The following is a 24,749-nucleotide window of genomic DNA, read 5'->3' as shown; positions in this document are numbered from 1 at the left end:
ACGGAGTTGTGGGCGCGGGTACAGCGGTTACATGTGAAAGGCGGGAGTCGACATCTGGGGTAATCGAGAGACTACACCACTTCGGAATGGATAGATAGTAGCTTCAGTCGATGTTCTGTCTCTCAGGGAACTTGCAATTCGTCAAGGTCGTCTTTATCTATCTTGCGCTCAGTCGGTGTGTATCTGCAAATCTCTGTGGTGTGATTTAGTTGATTCCCAGCGCACTTGGGCACAACTTTACATCTGAGTTATTCGAAAAATCACAGGGAGATACATCGCGCTGTTCAGGTAGGTGTCAACCGCCTCATTGTCACTGACGAACTCGACAAGTTGATTGTTAGGCTACGATTTTCAAAACCATTTCCAAAATCTCAGAAGATCCATTATCAAAGACATTCCTAATAATTATTAATGAATGTATTAAGATAATCTTTGCTCATATCCACACATTCATAACATAAATGTATCACTTCACATATTTATTTGTTATTTTGTTTTCATGTAGCCTCTCCAAATTTGATGAGTATATGCATGGACTTGACATGGAGGGGTTGTGAGAAGGATTATTCGAAATCGACTTTTTGTATTGATTTGTAGACAGCAATGCAACAATTTGGAATGAATGCCATTTTTGCTCATCATCATCAGCGTGGAAAAATAAGCTGTCTTCAATAGTGAAATTACGGGCTCTTAATATTGCACATCCCCCCTTCTGTAGGTTTGCATATCAGCAATGAGAGAGCGATGGGACGTATCGCATTTTCTAGCGATGTTCTTCTCTTTGGTTGTATTGTGGCAGTCACGGTAAGTTTAATTCCATTATTTTTCTTTAGTAACATACATTTAATCAGAAAAGCATAGAATGAGCAGTGCGTGCGCGCACAGAGAACTGTTGCATATTTCTCAGCCCGATCCACCTCCTGACTTGCGTCAACTGTTTTAGACCGCGAACAAATAAAGAGATGGCCGATTCTTCTCATTCGTAATATATACTTGCAAAAATGTTTATAAGAACAAGTCGTGATAACATAATAGCACTTGCGTGGACAACGGAAACATGCGCAGACTCTAGGTGGCTACCGCACACAGCTATTCACCTCTTACATATTCAAATGATAAGCCTGTTTGTTGTCTGTTGAAAGCGGTAAACCATTTGCATGTCTCATCTAGATAATTACAAAGTACTTAAGCCACATAATCGAAAAAGGTACTCAAAAAGAGCATTATTTCCAGAAGTGCGTCTACTATAGCCAGCACAGAGGATATTTTACTTGACTTTTTCATGCCAGATGAGATGACAATCCCTACACACATTCCATCGTTAAAAAAAAGATGGATAGGTTTTTTTTCATATAACTTATTTATTTTCTCTGATATTGTAGGGTTGCAAGAAAGAAAATGGTCAGTGTCCAATACATTGAATAGTGACTGTTGCGGAATTAAATATCTAAATGTGCTGGACCAAAAGAAGCCTGATGAAGCCTATTGTGGCTGTAACATTGTTTGTTTGGTGGTGCAAGTTTAGCAACAAGCAACAATTGCTAGCAGCAATTGCCTTGTGCAGGCATTTCTTTATTTCCTGTGGAATTAAAAACACAACACCAACATACATTTAGTAGCTGGGGTAGTATGTGTGCTTTTGTGACTGAGAGAAAGGGGGCTCTACTAACTAGCATTAAGTGATATCAAGAGGAGGTGGAAGTGTGAGTTTAAATCCAGGTTTGTTACCTAAGGATATGAAAGGTATGTTATTTAATCTGACTGACATTTTTTTCCCACACATCTCTCACATATCTCTCGCTCTATCTTATAATGATTTATGTTTCTCCCCATAAGATCAAGAGCAGAATCCAATGCAACAGATGCCTTCAACAGTGATATCAAAACCTTCACCAAAATCTTGGACAGCCTTTTGGATGGCTATGACAACAGATTGAGACCTGGACTTGGGGGTGAGCAACTAACATGCAATACAACTGGGGCTGTGTACTAGCTTCAATAATGTATGCATTCTATGGGCTGTCTCCTCTTGATGACCTCTCAGATCTGATTGCTACATTGGGTGTGGTGCCATTTCAGATCTACACTCATTTGATATCAATCCAAGTAGCGCCAGGAGTTTTCCTGACCACGCGACCAGGACATTTCCAGGCCCTTATAGCCAATAACTTATAACAAGGGCCTCTCTAGGTCAGGTGGTCAGGAAAAACACCTGGACCTAATATAATATGTTTATGTGCCTTACATTAGGTCCACTCTAACAGTATTAGAGTTGCGCAAATTCACTTGTGGTTTACACATGCAGAGGAGCTGGTTCAATAAACTACACTTGCGTGATGAGTAACCTTGTCTGAGACCTGAAGACTTATGTTTGCTGCCCATGCAAATACAGAGGCTTTAGGTCAGCAGGCTCAAACCGGTGATGGGGTGGACAGTTGACCCAAGTTTAAACCCAGTCGGTCATACACAGATTGAGCTCGGTCAATAAGCAAGTGTAGAACAGCATGGCGTACAGCATGCACAAAAGCAAAAAAAAAAAAATGTATTTTACATCAGTCACTAGGACTTTTCCCCCACCACTAGTCCTTTATGTATGTTTAAAGACCACCTCATAAAATGCCACTCAACTGTCTTTTTGCAGACCATGATATCTGGCAGATTTTTGTGAGTGTGAATTTATGTATGTCATGTTTTTAATGAATGACATACTGTATATGGGTCTGTAAATTATGTAATGTAGTTGTGTCATATGGGCATATGGTTCTCTAATATTAAAGGATTGATTCTAGTTGCTCTGTCAGTTTGTCAGCAGACACACTGTCTATGGCCAACAGTGAATATTAGTTACCTGTGGCAGATTAGTGATCATTTACTGGCAGGGATAGATGTCTTTTACTTAACTCCAGTTAAGGCTGCCAGGCATACCTCTGTAGGACAGACTACACTAGGATTTAGTGAATTTTTCTTTAAAGGGTAGCACCTACACAAGTTAGTAGCATGAAACATACACTTTGCATGAATGCATCAATAAAATGCATATAAAAAACATTTTCAAAATGTTTTAAAAAAGAAACATTGTGCAGTAACCCAAAATCCAATGAATCGAGTGTTACCCATGAAATAAAGTGTAAAAAAAAGAGCAAAATGGTGTGTTGAAATTGTATCTGGGATTTGTATCTAGCAATTGTTCTGCTGTTTAATGGACATTTTAATTCATAATAAATATCCAGTATTTGTTGCTTTCTGGGAATCACTGGCATAGTAGAGCAGGGTCGCTAAACTCTCATCTGACGTATTTTAATGAGGTATGACACTTTTTTAGGTTTTGATAGCTATTATGCAGCTGCAAGCAAAATTATGATAGTTCAAGACGGTATGCATTATGGATTGACCAGAAATACACATGAAAATGGATTTCAAGTAAACTGTCTTACCTTATTATAACCCAAAATATACATTTGTTTTACTTCATTGTTTATAAATAATGCCTTTGTAAACAAACAATGCATACCTCTGAAATATGTTTAACATAATAATTTCAATATCATGAAATGTTAGTCCTTGCATCCATAGTTCTGATTATGAATTTGAGAGTGATCACATTTCCCGAGCCCCTTCTTTGTACCAAAACAAGAGGCAGGCAAGCCTCCTTATCACAAGGACAACAACAATGTATTATGTTGTGTAACAAAAAAGTGAAGTAAAGAGCTATTTTAAGCAGTCCTATTTTCTTATTTAGGGCTGACCCAATCACTTTGAAGTTTTGTTAGCTTGCTTCCAATTTCTAACACACACTCCCTCTGGAGTCTAAGCCCCATTTTCAGTTTAACAGAATTACCCCCCCCCCCCCCCCCCCCATCTCATAAATTCATCTTTCACAACAATCCAATAAACATGAGCTATCAACTGTTATACATTTTCTTTTTCAGGACAGTTAGGGGGATTTAGATATATAGGTTTCATGTGTTTTTATGGAAGCTGAGAAAATAGCATGTCTAGAATCAAGCATTAAATCTTTAAATCATTTTCAATATACTGTATATATCAGATTATGGCAGGATCTCATGTGTGGTGAATAAGAAAAAAGCATGGCGCTTTATGGAATGGCACTAAATCAAAGCGTTTGTGTTCTGGAGCCGATAGTCTGCAGCATACTTTCAGTCACTCAATACTAGGAGCACTCATTGTCTTAAGATCGCTGCAGTTAGAGTTCTATAAATCCTAGCGGAAAGCCAAATTCAAATAAATAAAAAAACCTAGAGTCTCTAGCTGCTTGCGTTCGGCTTCAGGACCCGCGGCAATTCTCTTGGGTCACCCACAAACCGGTGGACATTTCCTGTTGAGCCACTCTATTTAAAGTGGCAATCTGGGATTGGTAGATTCATTGTTTTACTTTTAAATGAACCCATTAATGCCCGATGTTGCATATAGGCACCTGGTAACACCTGGTAAAATGTCTCTACGCGATCAATTCACAAAAGGAAAGTACTTTCTTGGACAATAGATCCTAATAACCACTTTTAACAATAGATGCTAATAAACACTTACAACCGATTGTTGTAATTACACCCGCATACGTTTTCTCTGAAAAATGGAGATCACACGTCTGTAAACACAAATTCTGCTCCTGTGAAAGAGGCTTGTATGTGGTCAAAAGGGGTAATGTCTGAGTCTTGGGCAGGGCCTTTTTTCTGCAAACTTTCTTCTTACAATCACTCTGGTACTCTGGTCTTATCTGTCCACAAGTCCGTTTGCCAGAGCTCTGCAGGCTTTTTAGGTAGCAAGCTAGCTAGTAAATATTGATCTACTACGTCCCCAGCAGGCTAGAGAGGCGTTTGTTTACAAACATTCTGATCTCTCCTATACTGAATCCTTCACTGAAATGATTCACAGATAGTTTCACAAATGCAGTGTTATTTTGGACTAAAAAGATGAATTGGGGTGGAATTTAGGCTAACTGAGAAAAATCCCAGATTTTCTTTGTCATTGTACAATCTATTATTTATAGTATATTACCATAATCTCCTGTGTTAAACCTTTTGTTGCAGTGCTTTGAGAGTTGTCAGTTCCATGTGATTCCTTTCATCGACAGCGCAAATTGTTTGGGTGTGGTTGCAGACTCACTTTATTTGCATCAATACTTCTGTGAACAGTCATTAAGATGTCACAGATAGAGTTTGCATCCTGCACATGCAATTCATTTTTAGTGAGTTGTCCCCTGATTTGGCTCTGTTTAATAAGGACTTACTTTGTTCTTAGCTTCTTGCTGCTCCTAGAATAACCCACGCATAAGGTACTATGATTTATGTTTATGCTTACCTTGTTATGTGGGGTGTTAAGATGACAAAGACACCATAATGTGCTGTGGAATTGGAGCTCTGTGGGCTGCTGGGAACTCAAATGAAGACAGATGCACAATCGAGCCAGATGTGCATGGGGGGGAAAATGTTTTTTCAGGTTTTAGAATTGCACTAGTTCCAGTTGTTATTTTAAATCAGCACTGGCAGTTATTGACAATTCAATGTAATTCAAAATAAGTAGCTCTTGACCCTATAACAGATAAAAACACGTATTTTAGGTCACATCAGTTTTTCTTTAAACATTTGAAAATAAAGTGTAAATGAGGTACACAATAGTGTTGACCTACTTGAGAAATACAAGGGTGGAATAAACTTTGCTTTCTATTAAGTTATATTGTATAGTGTGTGTGTAAAAGATGTACTAAATCAATAAATCCACTATGTCAAACACTGTAAAAGTGATTGAATCAAATGTGATTAAAATGTTATAATAATCAAAACACTCCTTGCAGAGAGTATTTTTTTAGTCTGGCCACAGACACTCCCTGAAATTGAGTGAATTGAGCACTGGCAAGAAGAAAACCAAAGAAAGAAAGCTTTCATATCAGAAATTGTGTAGCCAGGACTAACTCCTCTCTCTAACTTAGTGGTCACTGTCTAGATGTTTATGTTTATAGGTGTGACTGTCAGCGTCCTATGGCAGTGTTTGAGATTGGAATGGTGAGGAGGCTAGGCTAAGAAGAATGGCCCTGTCAACCTCAGTCATAAGAGTGATTGTGTTGAATGGCTGCTCTGTGCTTCAGCTACCACTCGTCGAGACCTCAGGAGCACATATAACCTTTACTGGCTTTGACTCAACACTAGGGCGCTGCCGGAAATGATGCTGTTGTGAGTTGTTTATTTATAGTCTGCGTATTCTTCCTTGTGAGTTTTAGAGGAGGTATGGGAAACATGGGTGTGGCTATTTGCTAGCCAGTCTTGCACACATGCAACTGAGGGAGAGAGGTTCAATGATGTTGTATCTAAACAGTACTTTTTACAAGGTCTCAAATCACTTTTACATTATTTAGAGCTGCCTGGGTGATACGTGACAGCTATTTTTGCGCCAGAAAGCTCACCACAGATTAGCTATCATAGGAGGTGTGTGTGTGTAAGTGAGAGAGAGAGAGGACATGAACCAGACTGATGACATTTAACTTGAGAATGGTGTGATAGAAGACCTGAACTTGAGAATAGTGTAGATGTCTTTGACTCTCCAGTGGAGAACACACACACACGCACGCATGCACGCACGCACGCACACACACACACACAACCTATGAAGACATGCTCATCAGAAAGTGATCAAATTAGACCAGTGAAAGCAAATAACTGACCTCCTACCATACTATACTATCTACCATATTTTCTTCACATATCTGTTCAGATCAGAACAGAGCCCTCTAGACTACTGAGTTACCCTTATTTGGGTACACCAAATTGCCTGAAGGGCACTGAGATTAGTAAGGTTTTTTTCCCCCTGTATGACGTCAGTGCTGACGTAGCAAGACAGACTGTGTGTATGTGTGTGTGTGTGTGTGTGTATGTATGGGGGGGGGGGGTTCCCACCAGTAGAGAGTCGGAGACAGGCGAATGAGCGATGAGCCAATGGAAATAAGCCATCGTGGACAAAGCGTTGCCATGACAGCAGAGTCATCTAAGTTTAATGTGAAATCATGGCTTTCAGCGGCTGAATTTATCTCGACTACTCCGTCACAAATGTTCAGTACCTCACAGTTCTCAAAAATGTGCTTATTAACATGTGATGCAAGTGAGTTGTTTATTTACAGAGAACCACATAGATATTCAATGTGTTAAATTTCAAAAGTTAGTTATTAATCAAACATATCCAGCTTTTTAAATCATGGTCAGGATCTCATCTTATCTATTCATTTATATTTAAAATACTGGATTTATTTTTAATGCAGTCAGGTTGCATTGGTGCCATATCTCTGCGCAGAGGAAGAGATCAAAGGGTTTAATGTAGATGGTTTGGAACCATGCTCAGGTGATGAGTAGCCTTGACTGAGTGTGTGTTAGTATGAGAATGGTGTGATAGAAGACCTGAACTTGAGAATAGTGTAGTTGTCTTTGACTCACGTCTTTAACACACTTGCATCATCAGCAGGAGAAATCGATGTTTGCAAACTGGATTAGAGTTGAAATAAATTAAAATATTAAATATTATTATTATTTGTTTATGGTTTTGTCTTTTTGTGTGTATTTCACAGATCGGGTGACAGAGGTCAAGACCGATATTTATGTTACCAGTTTCGGGCCAGTGTCAGACACAGATATGGTGAGTTTTTCAATATATTATACTACTGTATTTAGGAGAAAATGTGTGTTTAGAAAGCAAGCACAAGGTCTGGAGATAAGATATCCAATGCCAAACAAGACCTACAACTTATAGAGTTAAGCTCAATGACCCTTTGGAGTCTCTGATGAAGAATATCTTAAGAATGTTTTGTTATAACCAATGGCAAGAGGTAGTGGGAGGCTAACTCTTACATTATCATGACTTGCTCATACCATAAATCCACTTGGTAAAATGTATTTGTATTGATGTGCAATTCATTGCACATAATGGATGTTGCACTACATACAGATAGATCCCCCCCACCTCGCTAAACACACACACACACACACACACACACACACACACACACACACACACACACACACACACACACACACACACACACACCACAGGAGCCTTCTTTCTCTGTCACTTTGTCTTTTTCCATCTTCCTCTCTGTCTAACCCTCTCTCTCCCGTCCGCCCCTCCGGCCTTGTTCTCCAAGCTCTTACCTGCTGGGTCTTAAAAGCTTTTCTTAGTTCCTACACCACACTCTCAGCCCCTCCACTTCAGCAGACTCTCACATCTTTAAATGATAAGGAAGAGGGGGGAAATGGTTACGATCAAGCCAGTGTCTTAAAAGAAGAGATGGCACATGTATAATTAATGTGGTGGCTCCCTCAGACTCACAGTGAATAATTTCACACAGGGGCCATATCTCTCTCTGCTTAGTGTACAGGTAGCTCTGATAGTGGCATCTTTCTATCTGATGTATTTGACAGCATTTCTGCTGCATGTCCACTGAAATAACAAACCAGGTACAATTGTAGGCACCGACTCATAAGACCAAGGCTGAAACAGGCAGGCTAATTTAGACCAGCGCAAGCCTATTTGTGACCTATAGAGAAACTTGTTTTATATAATAGTGACAATAATGAGCCTATCTTTATAGACTACCAGGATCCTTGATACTGTATGCTATCATATGTCTTGAAGACAACAGCAACAGCATGCCTCACTCAGCATTGTTTGATTCATTCAACACTTTGCATGAGTAGGTTTTCCAGATTCAGAGTGGGTTTGGATAGAACCCTCTTGCCATCTCTCATACAGTTTTTGGATGTGAATTGTGATGTTGCTTAAGGCGACTAGTCCGTCAGAAGACAAAACGTATACGTATGAAGTCCCTTTTTAACCGTGAAGTTCAGGCATAAACAAACAGAGGAACGAATGCCGCCTCTTTTCTAATTGGCTAAATGGTCGAGATGTACAGTATAGCGCCCCAATTTGCTTCCACTAAAGATAGCTGTACAACACAGTTCCAATGATCAGTGGGGGTTATCATGCGTGGGGGGTAGCCTTAAATAGGCCTATTGTATGCTTCCTTCCAAATATTACCAGGGATTGAAGAAGTGGAATTTGACAACTTTCATATGTTTTAGAGAATATAGCGTACAGAATTTCATAATGCGAAAATATACACTAGGCCTACTTCCATATATTGGTGGTATGCGGGATTATCCCTGACAACTGCTGTGCCCGTTATGGTCAAATACAGTGCCCTGCGTAAATAATGGGACAGTGAAGCATTTGTTCTTCTTTTGGATCTATACGTTTATAAAAATGAGGTTAAAGTAGAGATTCTCAGCTTTTATTTGATGGTATTTATGTACATATTGGTTTCACTATTTCAAAACGAAAACATAATTTCACATCATTTGTACAGCATAAATGACCAAAGGTGTTACAATTTACATTAAGGTAACATTTTATCAGTTACAAATGTTGATAACACATTAATTAATGTTGGTAACTCATTAATACATGGTTAGGGTGTTTTTTGATATTTTGATATTTGATATTTCATCAATTATAAATGTTGCTAACTCAATAATAAATGCTCAGAGATTTTCAAGTACACAGAATAGAAGAGTACTCACATTTCACTTAATTATCAATGTGGTCTGCTCATTGATTAAACCAAACCAGCTCAGAACACTAACCACACATCGGTGAACACAGAGAAGGGGAAAGTGGATAGATATATAAACAAATAAATTCTGGGAACCTGCACGATGGACATGTTTAAATGAAGAACGTGTTGACAAGAAATGTGGTGACAGCTGTACTGTAGTCTACTTTGGGAAATCTGTATGTAAAGATGTGTTGAATCGGTTTGGTGCCTGCTGAATCATCGTCACAATTCAGGAAATAACTTTCCCAACTGTCAACCATCGCATGATTTCACATCAGGGTTAGTTTTCAAAGCATTTATAAGTGCATTTATAAAGCATTAATAACTGCAAGCTGTCTATTTCGTGAATATCGAGCAATCTAAACTCTGTTTGTAAACTTTGAGTTATAACAGTTTGTCAATGATTTATATATATGATAAATAATAAACTGGTTATAAGTGATGTATTAACTAATTATAAACCATTTTTAGACCCTTTACAAAGGGGACCTTAATGTAAAGTGTTACCTGACAAATCATATGGAAATGGACACATACAGACACTTGTCATCTCTGTTAGAGAAACCATTGGCCAGGACCTTACTCATTCCAGTCCAGCTTCAGTCTTTTTTGTCATTGTCTCCTCATCAGGAATACACTGTGGACGTATTCTTCCGTCAAAGCTGGAAGGATGAGCGGCTGAAATTCCACGGGCCCATGAACATCCTCCGACTGAACAACCTGATGGCCAGTAAGATCTGGACGCCTGACACATTCTTCCACAACGGGAAGAAGTCAGTGGCCCACAACATGACCATGCCAAACAAACTCCTGAGGATAATGGAGGATGGCACACTGCTGTACACTATGAGGTACACTGAGGTATCAATTGGACCTAGGTCAGAACAGTATTAAAAAAAAAAAAAAAAAAGTATTTTTGGGGGTGCATGATTTGCTTGCTTGGTGGTGCAGTGGAAATAGTTGTATAGTTGAAACACAGATCACACCCAGTGTACCTGGCAAGTTGAATTTGAAATAATAACATGTTTTGACCCCGGTCTGGTATCAATTGATCTTTATTTGCCCTTTGTTGTCCTCAAGTCCATACCACAGCTACAGGGCCAGTGTTGAATAGGAGTATGATTAAATTGATTAAGTTTATGATTAATCAGAAGGTAGGTTGGCCATCCCTCTCTACAAGGAGAAAACAGCATTGCTTTCTGTTTATTTATGAAGCCCTTTTATAAAAACTTCCACATCAAACTTCTACATCACATAACTCCTAAATTATAGAACCACTAGATATTCCGCCCGATCACAGGAGTGGTTAGTTCTCGAGGTCCTGCATGTTTCCACCAACCTTGGAAAAACAGCTTTTAGCCAGTATGGTCAGAAAAAGTGGAACCATCTCCAAGCGATACTCAAACTAGAATCCTTAGTACCGCTTGGGCATTTTTGGTCACTCTGAGGGGACCTGGTTACAGAGGAGTGTTCATGTCATGTACGAAATTTTATCTTTTTTAGTTTTGGTTTGTTTTCTTTATGCATGTATTGCAGGGCTCCCTTGAAAAAGAGACTCTGGTCTCAATGTGACTTAAAAATAAAATAAACAAAAGTTGCCTCTTGATTAAGTCGATACCACAGCTACAGTACAGGACCAGTATTAAATAGGAGTATGATTAAATTGCTTTTCGATACTGACCTAATGTTGTTCAGTTAAAATGTGGTTAAAACTCAAATTTGAGGAGGTCAGCTTTCTTTTTTTTACTTGGTTTGGTGAAATTTAGTCAAAATTGTACATTTGTCCATCACATCAATATACAGTCAGGGTGATTTTCAAACGGGTGCAAGCAGATACGCAAGCCTAATCTGAGGTTTGAGCCTGACTTGCTCTCTTGGCAAACCTCTGTGCTTCACCTGGGCCTAGCTCGCAGAGAGGGGTGTGTCGTCTTAAAAAGATATGCTAATACGATATTTGCACCTCACGCCTCATTTTTCAAAAAGCACCAGGGTAGGATGTAGCGCACCGTATTTCGGGAAAATGGCATTTCAATTGCTTTATCACCATACAAAGACGCTACCCTGAAAATAGAATATGTAAGATTCATCACAGTCTTGTAGATTCTAGATGCTTTAGAAGCTACTGATGATCAAGTGATCAGAAAATATAGATTTGACAATCACGGCATTCTGGATTTAGCTTTGGGGATCGGGACCAAAGCTTTTCCAATGCTTTGCATTCCATTGCTGACATTCTCATCAACTGCTTGATTAAGATTTTGTCATCTACTGTAGGAAGTAGGGTGTCAAGTAATTTAAATGCTTTTAAATGTATTGGAATATTCAAGAAAAACAAAAGGTTGATTAGGCAGTGAAAACCCCAGGTGGTGCCGACATGATATATAACATCAATTCACTTCATAGTTGGAGACCCTGTGAATTTGTATCTTTGTGTTTGTAAGGTTAACGGTCCAGGCTGAATGTCCCATGCACCTTGAAGACTTCCCCATGGACTCTCACTCCTGCCCACTCAAGTTTGGCAGCTGTAAGAGTGAATAGATTTCTTGTGAACACACACACACACACACACACACACACACACACACACACCAGTTTTTTTTGCATTGGGCTTTTTACAACAATACAAAATGCCACTCTACAAAGCAGTATATGCCCTGTTCTATCAAATGTCTTGAAGTCTTGTATCTCAATTCATAAAAACAGAGATAATCATGTGTTGATTAATGTAGATTCCAGAACATGATCAGATCCAGACCCATTAGGGTAGGCTGAAACTCATCCCGGGGGAGGGGGGGAGTGCTGTAGGCATCCTTCACATTAGCATATAACAGGTCCAGTGTTCCATCCCTCTCCTTAGTGCTGTGTAGATCAGGGGTGGGCAACTGTGATTATCCTGCAAGGCATCAGTGCAGTGACTGCCTATCACATTTTGTACACAAGCACACTTGAACAGACAAACACCTATCCAAGTTGTCTATTTATCTACGCTATTCACTGGCGATGGCCATTACATTAGACTTTTGCCCTTTGTTCCTTTTGACAGATGCCTACACTATGGCAGAGGTAACATACGTTTGGACTCGAAATGCATCAGAGTCGGTGGAGGTAGCTGATGACGGATCCAGACTGAACCAGTATGATCTGCTGGGCCAAACTGTGGGGAAAGAGACCATCAAATCCAGCACTGGTGAGCATACACTAACTCGCTTTCAACCACACTGATACCGAGACGAGAGTTTACCGTCAACGTGGTTTTTAGGATGCTGCACTGGGAGCATGACGGTGGTGTAGTTTGGCCGAAAATAGCATAACTGAAAACACAAAAGGTCCATCTGTAACCGAGTTGAGATGGTAAAATGTAATGATGTAAAATGTATGATGGTAAAATGTTTCTGTAAGTGGAGCTGTTCCCCTGTTCTCCCTGAACTATTTAGGGGACTGATATAGTTGACCTGCCTGCTCTCACAGAACTGATATGGATATGAAGGATGATCCTAATAAGTAGTTCAGTGCAGGACCATACTTGGCTGTCAGTAGAGCACAGGTCATGAAATGTACTGTAGGGTGTGACAGTGCAGGCCTCTTTCAGTTGTCTAAATGCACACTTGCAGTACACAAAGTAACCCATTTCAAATAGACAGAATGCGATAAAACGAGCTTGGAATGCCACAGGACGCATATCTCTGCATGAGGAAAACGGATAGAAGAAAATAACTTCTTTGCCACCCTGAATAATCTATAATGTCTGCAACTTTCTGAATGTTTCACCCTTCTGAACACACCCCAGATGAGAGTGGAGAGAGTTGGCAGACAAAAAGGAAAATCACTCCCAACAGTTATTGATACCATTTGATAGTTCCTGCGTCTCAAAATACTAACATAATCTATATTGTGGTACTCGTCCGTTCTCCTCTCTCTCAGTCACTCGACTCTCTTCCTCTCTACAGGCGAGTACACGGTTATGACGGCCCACTTCCACCTGAAGAGGAAGATTGGCTACTTTGTTATTCAGACCTACCTGCCCTGTATCATGACCGTCATCCTTTCCCAGGTCTCTTTCTGGCTCAACCGTGAATCTGTGCCGGCTAGGACTGTCTTTGGTGAGTGTTTAAAACCTTGGTTTCAGGTCAAACTTCTCGATAACAATTTATATGAAAGGGGTATACATAACACATTCATAAAATCTGACAAACACTTCATAACACCTTCATAAATGTTGTATCAGCCTTTTATAAAGTATGGAACAGCTTTATTTTTTCGTCAGATTAAATCGAAAATGGATGTCAAAACTATACATTTTTCTGTCTGAATTTGCCTTTTTGGCATACAACCAATAATTGGTCTTTGCCCCTCTATCACAATTGTGTAATTAACTGAATTTTTTAAATATATATGTTTTAGGGCATTTCTGCTTTTATTGAGAGATAGAGACAGGAAGAATGGGTGAGAGAGAGGAGGGATGACATGCAAGATATGTCGAGGGTCGGAATCGAACCAGGAACCTTGCGATTACGTGGTATGCGCATTAGTATGCTATGCCACAAGCGCCCCCTAATAAACTGAATTGGTATAAATACTTCCTTGAATGAAATGTGCGTTGGCTGGAGTTCTGAGGTGAAGTCCAGTACATGGAGGACCAGCATGTTAAACATTTGTGAAAACTCAGTAAGCGGTCTTCATGTTCGTTATAAGTATGATAGTAGACTAGAGGCTATTACAATACACTTGTATAAGGGTCAGTCATTATAATTGCAAAATGACTTATACCAACTCATTCATTAATTATTCATAATAAACATATTAAGCATGTATCGCCCCTATAGTAATGTGAAATGCAAAGCAATACTCATGTATGATTCATAGCATATCTACCTACAGAGGTTTTTGGATAAGGGGAATCTGATGTGAAACTACAGGGGGCAGTAAGTAAAAACAATAAAAAAAGACATGCCATGAAAAAACAAAACACCTGGGCTTACTTTGAGACACAGCCAGCAAAACAGCCAGAGTATACAGATGTAGCAATTGTTATCTTTAAGTCTTAATTCACACTATCACCATACTAACTTTACAAGTCACAGTGATTCCACACTTTAATATAGGACTGATCGTTATAGTATTTGACTTACCATGTCTGGGGGTCTGCAGAGTAGATGATGTCATGGAACGGGGGGGGGGGGGGGGGTCCTTCAACATATTTGAACCCAAAAAGATGTCAAAGGATAACTATCCTTGGATAGCGATCCATCTTTTCATGTTGCCATCAGTGTTTTTGGTAGAATCAGCAATATGACAACTTACACCACAGGTTGAGTTCCTGCTCACAGACACAAATCTGACAACAACCTTAAGCCCCTACCCTCTAGCCACTTGTATAGATCTGAGAGGACTGGATAGAGGTAAGTCATATGGTAGTCATTTCATCTAATGTAAGCTCTCTGATAGGCCAGGTGAAATCTGCAGATTCACTAGGTACACCTATCCAATCTCAGGTCTACAGGGGTAGGGGTTTGTGGTTGACGAGAATCAAGTATAAACGGCAGACTTTTGGTCTGTACAATGGAAGTCACCTAATGTCATGTGATGATGCGTGAGAATTGCAGATTCTACCTTTCCTGCCACTCTCTCATGGCATGGCTGTTGTACCCTTTTAGAAATCAGAAGTGCTTACCTGACTGATCATTACACAATACTTCTTAGCACATCAGGGAAAGGCATTGTGCAGAGTAGATGCAAATGATCTTATGAATGTGGAAGGGGAAGTCAAGTCATCGTGAATCTGTCATCAATATTTGAGCACAAAATGGGCACAATGCAACATTTTATATGGCAAAAAACAGTGGCATATACAGTGGGAACATTTAAAGCCATTTTACATGAAAAACCCAATCATGAATAAGAAAACTAGCTGCGGCATGCTAGCAACAATTACAGCTTGAATTGGCTAGCTACCTACCATTAGCTCCATCATTCTATAGCCTTATTTTAAATCTAAAACTGATAATGGCACATTACCTGTGCAAACTAGTAGCAAACTATGACTTTCTATCGCTGGCTGAAGCCTAGAAGCAAGGACCATAGGTTCATTATGTCCATGTTGTAGCTAGCTGTGATCTAGCTAGCTACAAGGTCACATGCTTGCTTATCAATAGGACAGAACGAACATAACTAAAACGTAGTACTTGCAAAATGGCTACGCTAATTTTATACATGTAGGAAATGCTTTTGCCGACCATTATTCACAGGTTACTTTTGTTCCTGTAACTTACCGGCATAGCTAGCAACTCCTGAATCCTGGCTCTCTGCAATCTCTTTCCCCACTCTGTTCTTCTTCTGCTGGCTTTTCACCAGACGAGACGCTTTCCTGCGTATTGCTAGCTTCCACAGGTCAGAGTGGGATATGCACATTTCGAGTACATCCTCAGTCATATCCCTCACACCCAGGTGCCATTGATAATACATAAATATCGGTAGGTGCAGGCCAGTGGTTTCCCCACTCATCTCGCACATGACATGTCTTCTTTTTGCCTAAAAAATACTGCGATACCAATCGCAACTTCACAGTACAGAGAGTTTTTTTAACCATGCTCTATCTACTGTACTTCACCTTTCAATCCGAGAGCTCCATCCGACACGTTTCATTCAAGTAAGCATTTATATAAATTCAGATGCGGAGGCAGCGTGTGAGACTATGCACACTGTTATCGCGAGACTACAGACCCAGCACCCCAGCGCATTCATTGCAATCTCCGAGGATTTTAACCATGTAACCCTGACAAAAACACTGGCAATGTTCTCCCAGTTTGTGAAGTGCCCCACTAGGGAGAACAAAACACTGGACCTGTTATATGCTAATGTGAAGGATGCCTACAGCACTCCCCCCCTCCCCCGGGCAGACCACAACCTAGTCCACCTCAAGCCCATGTATGAGCCTCTAGCCCAGCAGCGCTCTGTGACCACTAGGACTGTGAGGAGATGGACACAGGAGGCTGATGAGGCTCTACAAGACTGTTTTGAGACAACGGACTGGGAAGTTCTCTGTGAGTCACATGAGGAGGACATTGATGGTCTTTCACATTGCATCTCGGACGACATTAACTTCTGTGTGGAGAACATCGTACCTACTAGGAGGGTGCAGTGTTTTCCCAACAACAAGCCTTGGATTACAAGTGACGTAAAGGCCCTCCTCACCAACAAGAAGAGAGCCTTCAGGTCTGGTGATAAGGAAGAACTGAAGTGGGTGCAGAGGAAGCTCACCTACAGGTGGAAGATGGAGGACAGCCTGCAGGATAACAACATAAGAGAGGTATGGAGCAGCGTGAGGAAGATCACCGGCTACAAGCAGGAGTTGAACCAGTTCTTCAACTGGTTTGACTCGGGGGCTCATTGTCTCCCTCCCCCCAGCTCCACCGACGACTCTCCACTCCATCCTCCTTCTCCTTCTCGCCCTGCTCAGCTACCGGTCCATTTTGCAGTCCACGTTGCACTAAGGAGCGCTATAGGAGATCTTTTCTGCCTGCCGCAATAAGACTGTACAACTCCTCCTCTGGCTGGCTCGATCGGGGTGATCAGAGTCAGGCTGGGGGATGGTAAATCATACTGGACTGTTCTTACTGTATATTTACATTTACATTTATGGCATTTAGCAGATGCCTTTATCCAAACTGACTTACAACAAATACATTTGACTAAGTAAGTGAATCATCTATCCATCAGTCATCATAAGAAAAAATAATCTATGCTAGGACCAGGGGCTATTGGCAGTCACAGTGCTAGAAGAAAGGAAGATATTTTTGTTTTTAATTTTTTTAAATTTATTTACAGGATAGAAACGTGCACGGGGGGTAGTGGGGATGAAGAGGTCTTTAGGAGGGACAGTTAAGATGTAGCCTGAAGAGATGGGTCTTCAATCTACGGTGGAAGATAGTTAGTGACTCTGCAGTCTTAACAGCAGTGGGAAGCTCGTTCCACCAGAGGGGCGCCAGGACAGTGAAAAGCTGTGACCGAGTAGTGCGGCTGCTGTATCCACTTAGAGGCGGCGGTGCCAGGCGGCCAGCCGAGGTGGAAGAGCGGAGTGATCGGGCAGTGGTTTGGGGGCTGACCATTGCTTGCAAGTACGGAGGGGCTGTTTCCTTTGCCGCCCGGTAGGCGAGCACCAGGGTCTTGAATCTGATGCGAGCTGCTACCGGGAGCCAGTGAAGGGTGCGAAGGAGGGGGGTGACATGGGAGAATTTGGGGAGATTGAACACCAGATGGGCTGCAGCATTCTGGATGAGCTGCAGAGGCCTGATGGCAGAGGCAGGGAGCCCGGCCAAGAGTGCGTTGCAGCAGTCAAGGCGAGAGATTACAAGTGATTGGACCAAAAGTTGTGCTGCTTCTCTGGTGAGGAATGGACGTATCCTTCTGATATTGAGGAAGAATGTACAGGAGCATGCTGTCGCTGTGATGTTCGCCACACAGGATAAGTGGTTGTCAAGGATCACCCCAAGGTTCTTGGCTGTCTGGGAGGAGGTCACAGTAGATTTCTCTACTGTGATGGAGAAGTCTTGGAGAGGGCAGGCTTTCCCCGGGAGGAAGAGCTGCTCAGTCTTGTTAAGGTTGAGCTTGAGGTTGACATCCAAGCAGAAATGTCTGCAAGACACGCAGAGACACGTGTTGCCACCTATGAGTCAGAAGGGGGGAAAGAGAGAAAGAATTGAGTGTCGTCTACGTAGCAGTGGTAAGAGAAACCATGTGAGGAAATTACTGAGCCAAGACATTTGGTATAGAGGGAGAACAGTAAGGGCCCTAGGACAGAGCCCTGGTGGACCCCAGTGGTGAGGGCTCATGGAGAGGAGTCAGCTCCATATCACCTGGTAAGAGCGATCGGCCAGGTAGTATACAAACCAGGAGAGTGCAGAGCCCAGTTCTGAGAGGGTGGAGAGAAGGATCGGGTGGTTTACTGTGAATGCAGCAGACAGGTCCAGAAGAATGAGAACAGAGGAGAGGGAGGAAGCTCGAGCAGAGTGGAGGGCCTCGGTGACACCAAGGAGAGCAGTCTCAGTAGAGTGCCCAGCCTTAAAGCCGGATTGGTGATGGTCAAGGAGGTTGTTCTGAAGGAGGTAGTGAGATAGTTAGTTCAAGGGTTGTTTCAGATGTCTATTTTATTTGATTATTCTATTGTCACTTTATTTTGTTGTTGTTTGATGTGAGCTACTGTAACGCCTTAATTTCCCCTCAGGGATCAATAAAGTACCTATCTATCTATCTATCTATCTATCTATCTATCTATCTATATTTGTTGCTCACTCACAGGTCAATTTTATTACTGGAATGGCATTGACGTATCAATAGAATGGTGCCATGGAACGTATCCGCTCCAGGGAGTAGTCAGGCCCCTACAACCAGTTACTTGCAATCTATGCACATTTGGATTTAAAAGAAGCAAGGAAAATGGATAGGTGCATCAGCAGGAGACTGTCACAGGTGCAGTAGTATTCATTAAATTGGATAGCTTGGTATATCCATCACTGGTTGATTTGAGGAGAGAAGTGCAAATGTGCAAACTATGATAACGTTTTATGGATGCTGACATTATCACCACCCCAAATATAAAGTGTTACCAAACAAAGGCTAAGAGAAGGAGTTCTAAAGGAATCCTTTTTAGAGAGGCGTCCCTTGTTGTCTCTGTTCTTTGAGGTCTGGAGCTCTACTGTTGTCCTGGTTGAATTATTAATGCAGTCACCACTTCCAGCCATCCAACAAACATTCCCATAGGGCTTTTGATTCTCGCAATCGGCTGATTGTTATGTTCCCCAATTAGCTTGTGTGATGTTTGATGTAGTTTGATGTTTGCTGAAATGCAGTGAAAAAGAGGACAAATGTATCAGTTGGCATGAGAGAACAAACACACACGTGCACCATACGCACACGCACACACACACAAACACAGATTCTTTCATTTCAATGTCATTTTAGTCCAAGGGTTTGAAGAAAGAAATGCTAACTCTATTATAATCTATTATCTGTTTTGTCACCTTTACAAAAGTGGAACAGAATACACAGTGGCAATTTGGACTGTCAATTATAATACATGTTTTTGCAGACTTGTTTGTCCTCCCAGCTCCCTCTACAGTCCTGTTATCCAAGGTTTTCTTTTCTATGTACACATGAATATGAAACCAGAGGCCATCTGTAAACAATCAGGAAAATTCTTTACATTTGCTTTCACTGTACAAGATGTCCATTGATCCTAAAAGAGGAAACTCAGGAAAGGGGAGGAAATCTGTAGACCTGTCTTTGTGTGTGTGTGTGTGTGTTTGTGTGTGTGTATGTGTGTGTGTATGAGAGAGAGAGAGAGAGAGAGAGAGAGTGAAGCAACATCAAAAGGAAAACACATTAGCCTCTCAAAGCCTTTGAGTGGTGTGTTAGGGGTGTGATAGGGTAGGATTTCCGCATCCTGATTACCGTCACCCAGCATCCAGTGTGTTTGTGCACCATGTGGAGTGCTCCATATAGGGTAATACTTTGCTTGCAGTACAATGCCTGAATGCCTACATAAACCTGTCATAAGAATGATGTAGTACCTGTCCTATAACATCACAGAAGTTATTGACAGCCGATCTCTCACTTGAGTGAAATGACACATGGAAGTCATTGATAATTAGAATAGAACAACAGTTAAAGATGAAGTAAATTGCCATATCAGTCATGAATGGCTTTGTCATTCTTATGACATTGTTATGGGTGTATTAAGGTACTCCACTTCAACAAACTTGTGAAATTAAATCTATGATAGCAAAGAGGTGTATCATCAATGATGAAAATCTATCCACCACACACGTTTAGCTCTGTCCAGTTGACCTTTATCAAGACATTCAAGACACATGACCAAAACGTTGACATGTAATTGTGCAGATAGTAAGCAGAGGTAGGTGTCTGTGGCTGAGGTATTCTTATCATCAAAGTTGAAGTGTTTTTCAACCCCTTTCTCTCAACCCCTTCACAGAGAATTTGAATTTGTGGTGGTGTGCTCTCAAAACAAAGAGGTGACTATGATTGTGGAGGGGGGATTCTGTGAGAGAGGGAGAAGTTGCACGAGTGAGTCCCCTAAGGCGTTCACAGTGACAACAGCCATCGTAGTTACATCTTCAAAGCATGCTTCACTCAACACAGGTGTTCCCACTACGCATGGGAGTACTCTCTGTGTACCATAACATCATCAACATTAATAAACTATTTTCTTTGTGGTTGGAAATACCATTGTGTGCCACATATTGAAATGCAATTGTTGGATGAACATAGAAATACTATTGCATACAGCCCCAGTTCTCATACTGGGATTCCAGGAGAATTTCTGGGTCACTTAGGCCTCGTACACACTGTAGGTAAAAACGTTTTGAAAATCAGTTTTGTCATTTTAGTTTTCGTTACCCTCATGTGTTGGTACACACTGAAATGAGGTTATCGTTGTGAACACCAGAGAATGTTGCCCATCTGAAAGTTGAATGTGAAGAGAGGCAGAACGCAAACCCGAAAGCATTGGTTTGTTGGAGATTTTATTAATTCATCCCTATTAAAATGGTTAAAACATCAGACACAGCATAAGTGACAGACACTTGCTCATTTGCAGGTTGAACCCTCTAGATAATCTTTTTCTGTTTCTGCAATAAATAAAATATTTTCTTGATGTTTTCATGCAGACGTGCGCAAGTGCATGATGTGACAAATGGAGCAGAGTGTTGTGAGTACTGCTCCCTGTACACATTCACGGCTAAAACCTTTTCCAAAAGGTTTCAGACACTTACTCTGAGGAGGTGCAAAATAAAACATGTTGGCAACCCCTGGACTTTTAAGGAGCCAAAACTGATTTTCAAATGTTTTTACCTGCTGTGTGTATGATGCCTTACAGAGTTAAGACTCTGCTTAAAACAATGAGAAATCAGTAATAAAGTATTTGATGTTTAGACTGGATTTACAGGAGAATTCTTGGCTCCAAGATTACTGGGCATCTCCGGGCACCCGGGAGTCAAGGCCCATTTGTGAGAGACTCCCAGACGGAAATCTGTGCTTAAAATGTATTATGTTTTATGTTTAAAATGTCCCAAGTTTAAACAATGGATACACTATGCTACAGTAGTTCTCAGCATCTGAACAAATTAAAAAATACTTGGTCATTGTTATTTTCTTTTCCTCTGTCGATGCAGGAGTAACCACGGTCCTCACCATGACGACTCTAAGTATCAGCGCCCGTAACTCATTGCCAAAAGTCGCCTACGCCACGGCCATGGATTGGTTCATTGCTGTGTGCTATGCCTTTGTGTTCTCCGCCCTCATCGAATTTGCCACTGTCAACTACTTCACCAAAAGAGGCTGGGCCTGGGATGGCAAAAGTGTGGTCAATGACAAGGTAACCTAGTCTATTGTTGAGCTTTGTCCATACCAAAAAAGGTTCCATGCTTTGATACATAAAAGGCACCCCTAAAAGTGCTATATAGAACCATATTTACAAAATAACCATATGGGGTTCTCTAAATGGTTCTAAATAGAACCATGTATTGTGCCATTTATGAATCATGGTTCAAAAGAACCTTAAATGTTTCTATTTTATAGTCTAAGGTACCTTAAATGGTTCTATATTGTAGAATTTTTTAACTAGTAGAAATAGTGGCTTAGCTTCAGAAAGAGTCCAGGCAATTTTAGATTGGCAGACCGCAACATATCTCAAAGCTAAAAACGTCAAGATACCTCAAAGGTAATTGGCCTGGCGCAACAATTTCTTTTCATTTTTAATGGTTCCATTACTAATAGAAGGCACTGTAACCTGGGTCAAATTGGTAAACAGAGCACACGCTGAGTAGAGGACCCAAGCACCAATGCACAAGCAAGGAGCCCATCTTCACTGACAATACAGTAGCATCAAAAACAATGTGATATACAGTGCTCTGCATAGGTAAAGGGATAGTGAAGCATTTTTTCTTTATTTGGCTCTATACTCCAAAAGAGTTTGGATTTGAACTCAAACAATTACTCTGAGGTTAAAGTAGAGATTCTCAGCTTCTATTTGATGGTATTTGTGTACATATTGATTTCACCATTTAGAAATGACAACACAGAGTCACCCTATTTCAGGGCAGCAAAAGTAATAGGACTATTGGCTTGACAGATGTTTCTGGTAAGTCAGGTGTGTCACATCTTTTGTGCAGGCATAAAAGAGCTGTAAATGTTGAATATTGATTCTAGGCTTTGCGTTTGCCGTTGGACTCTGCTATTGGTGTCTGTCAACATTGGGCCAAAGAGGTGTCAATGAAAGTCAAGGAAGCCATTATTAGACAATCTGAACAATCTGGAAAAATATATCAGAAACGCAGCCAAAACTGTAGGCTTGCCAAAATCAACAGTTTAGAACATCATTAAAATGAAGAGCTCAGCAATTGCAAACGGGCTGGTAGGCCAATGAACACTTCTACAGTGGATGACCGAAGAATGCTCACCATAGTAAGTAAATGCTTCCAAATTCATTGGATGGCGCTTCATCATACAGTAAGACAATGACCCAAAATGTCCTGCTATAAAAGTTTTTCAGGGCCAAAAAGTGGAAAGTTCTACACTGGCCAAGTTAATCTTCAGATTTAACATGCATTTCGTTTCCAGATGATAAGATTTTCTGCAAAAAGCAAACCTAAAAACAAACAACAACTGAAGCTGCAATACAGGCACCTGGATATGATGCCAGTAACCCTCCAGTCACCAGCTCATATCCGGCTCCCTCCTGGAGTGGGGATCAAACCAGCAACCTTCCGATTGCTGGCCGGCCTCTCTAACCTCCAGGCTACCTGAAATATTTAATTGTGCGCAGTATAATTAATCATGTTGTCTTAATTAGTTAACATGTAAAGCCAGGCCAGGCCAAAAAAATAAGTGTGTAAGATGTGTTCTATTTCCTTCAATGGCATTTCTACAGTTTCATTAAACCCGATATTGATGAATTGATGGACTCTCCAGTCAAGTAATGTAGACATGAAATGTTGTGCTTTCAGGCTCCATACAGAGCCATGACACAATGAATACATGTTGAGATGAGAATAACTTCTTAGCTGTGACAGAAAAAACAAAGGGCAATGAGTTTCCCGAAAGCTTTATCGCTAACGTGGAACTTTATCTTTCTACAACCCAGGCCTCATAGAACAGCAATGTGCTTCATTTGGCAGACTTCACTCATTTATATACACAGGACTGACAATCAAATATAAATATACAATTATCACTTTCTTGCTGCTGTCGAGTCGGGTTGTCGAGAAATAATGTACCACACTAGCTGCTTTAAAAATCTCTCAATGCAGTTTTATATGTGACTTATTATGTGTTTGACATAATAATTACAACAAATAATCATGTTATAATGCATGACATAATATAACTCTACATAGCTATCATTTCATATGTCACAAGAGCAATACTCAATCATTGTCAAAGAAAGCCACGTTTGATTTTCTTTATTTAATCACACAACAGAAAAAGGAGGCGTCTGTCATGAAGAAGAACAATGCCTATGCTGTCGCTGTGGCAAACTACGCTCCCAATATCACCAAGGACTCAGCGCTGCCAACCATATCCAAGAGTGCGACCTCTGACCCCGGTAAAGCAAAACCGGAGGCCAAGCCCGAGCAGAACAAGAAGACCTTCAACAGCGTGAGCAAAATCGACCGCATGTCCCGGATAATGTTCCCCGTGCTCTTCAGCAGCTTCAACCTGGTCTACTGGGCCACGTACCTGAACAAAGAACCCCTCATAAAGGACATGGTCCCGTCCAAATGAAAACGAGAACATACATCTTTCGAGACAGCGACTCTTTTAAACACAACCAACCCAGGACTAATGATCTGTCTGCTTTTTTTGTGTGTGAGTTTGGCCACATGGAGCCGTACACTAGAGTCAGTATGGGGTGAGTTTCCCAAAAGCTTTGTAGCTTATGTAGTACTCTTTTGGCAAGCCCATTCCAGAAGATTTACCTGCAAACATTGATTTTATAATTGTTACTCTCTAAAGGTTTTGCGGCTGGGTTGTCATGAGAAATGTAATACTTATTAAGCTTTTGGAAAACTGACCCCTAGTTGCTTTCTTTTGCAGTGCATTTATTACAAAGATGTAATAAGGT

General features: G+C 40.9%; 1 protein-coding gene across 1 annotated transcript; it reads left to right on the top strand.

The window, feature by feature from the left end:
- Positions 1 to 733: 733 nt before the first annotated feature.
- gabra2a (gamma-aminobutyric acid type A receptor subunit alpha2a) lies at positions 734 to 24,409 on the top strand (the record flags this gene model as incomplete). The annotated part of the gene is made up of 9 exons (XM_083683055.1): positions 734 to 804; positions 1,837 to 1,952; positions 7,571 to 7,638; positions 10,244 to 10,464; positions 12,055 to 12,137; positions 12,657 to 12,800; positions 13,561 to 13,713; positions 21,799 to 22,001; positions 24,107 to 24,409. 9 exons carry the CDS (start codon positions 734 to 736, stop codon positions 24,407 to 24,409), a joined length of 1,362 nt encoding a protein of 453 aa, XP_083539181.1.
- Positions 24,410 to 24,749: the final 340 nt, after the last annotated feature.

The sequence above is a fragment of the Argentina silus genome (assembly GCF_951799395.1).
Source record: "Argentina silus genome assembly, chromosome: 13".
Taxonomy (NCBI): domain Eukaryota; kingdom Metazoa; phylum Chordata; class Actinopteri; order Argentiniformes; family Argentinidae; genus Argentina; species Argentina silus.
Note: the sequence above shows the minus strand (reverse complement) of the source record. Positions and strands in the feature narration are given on the sequence as shown.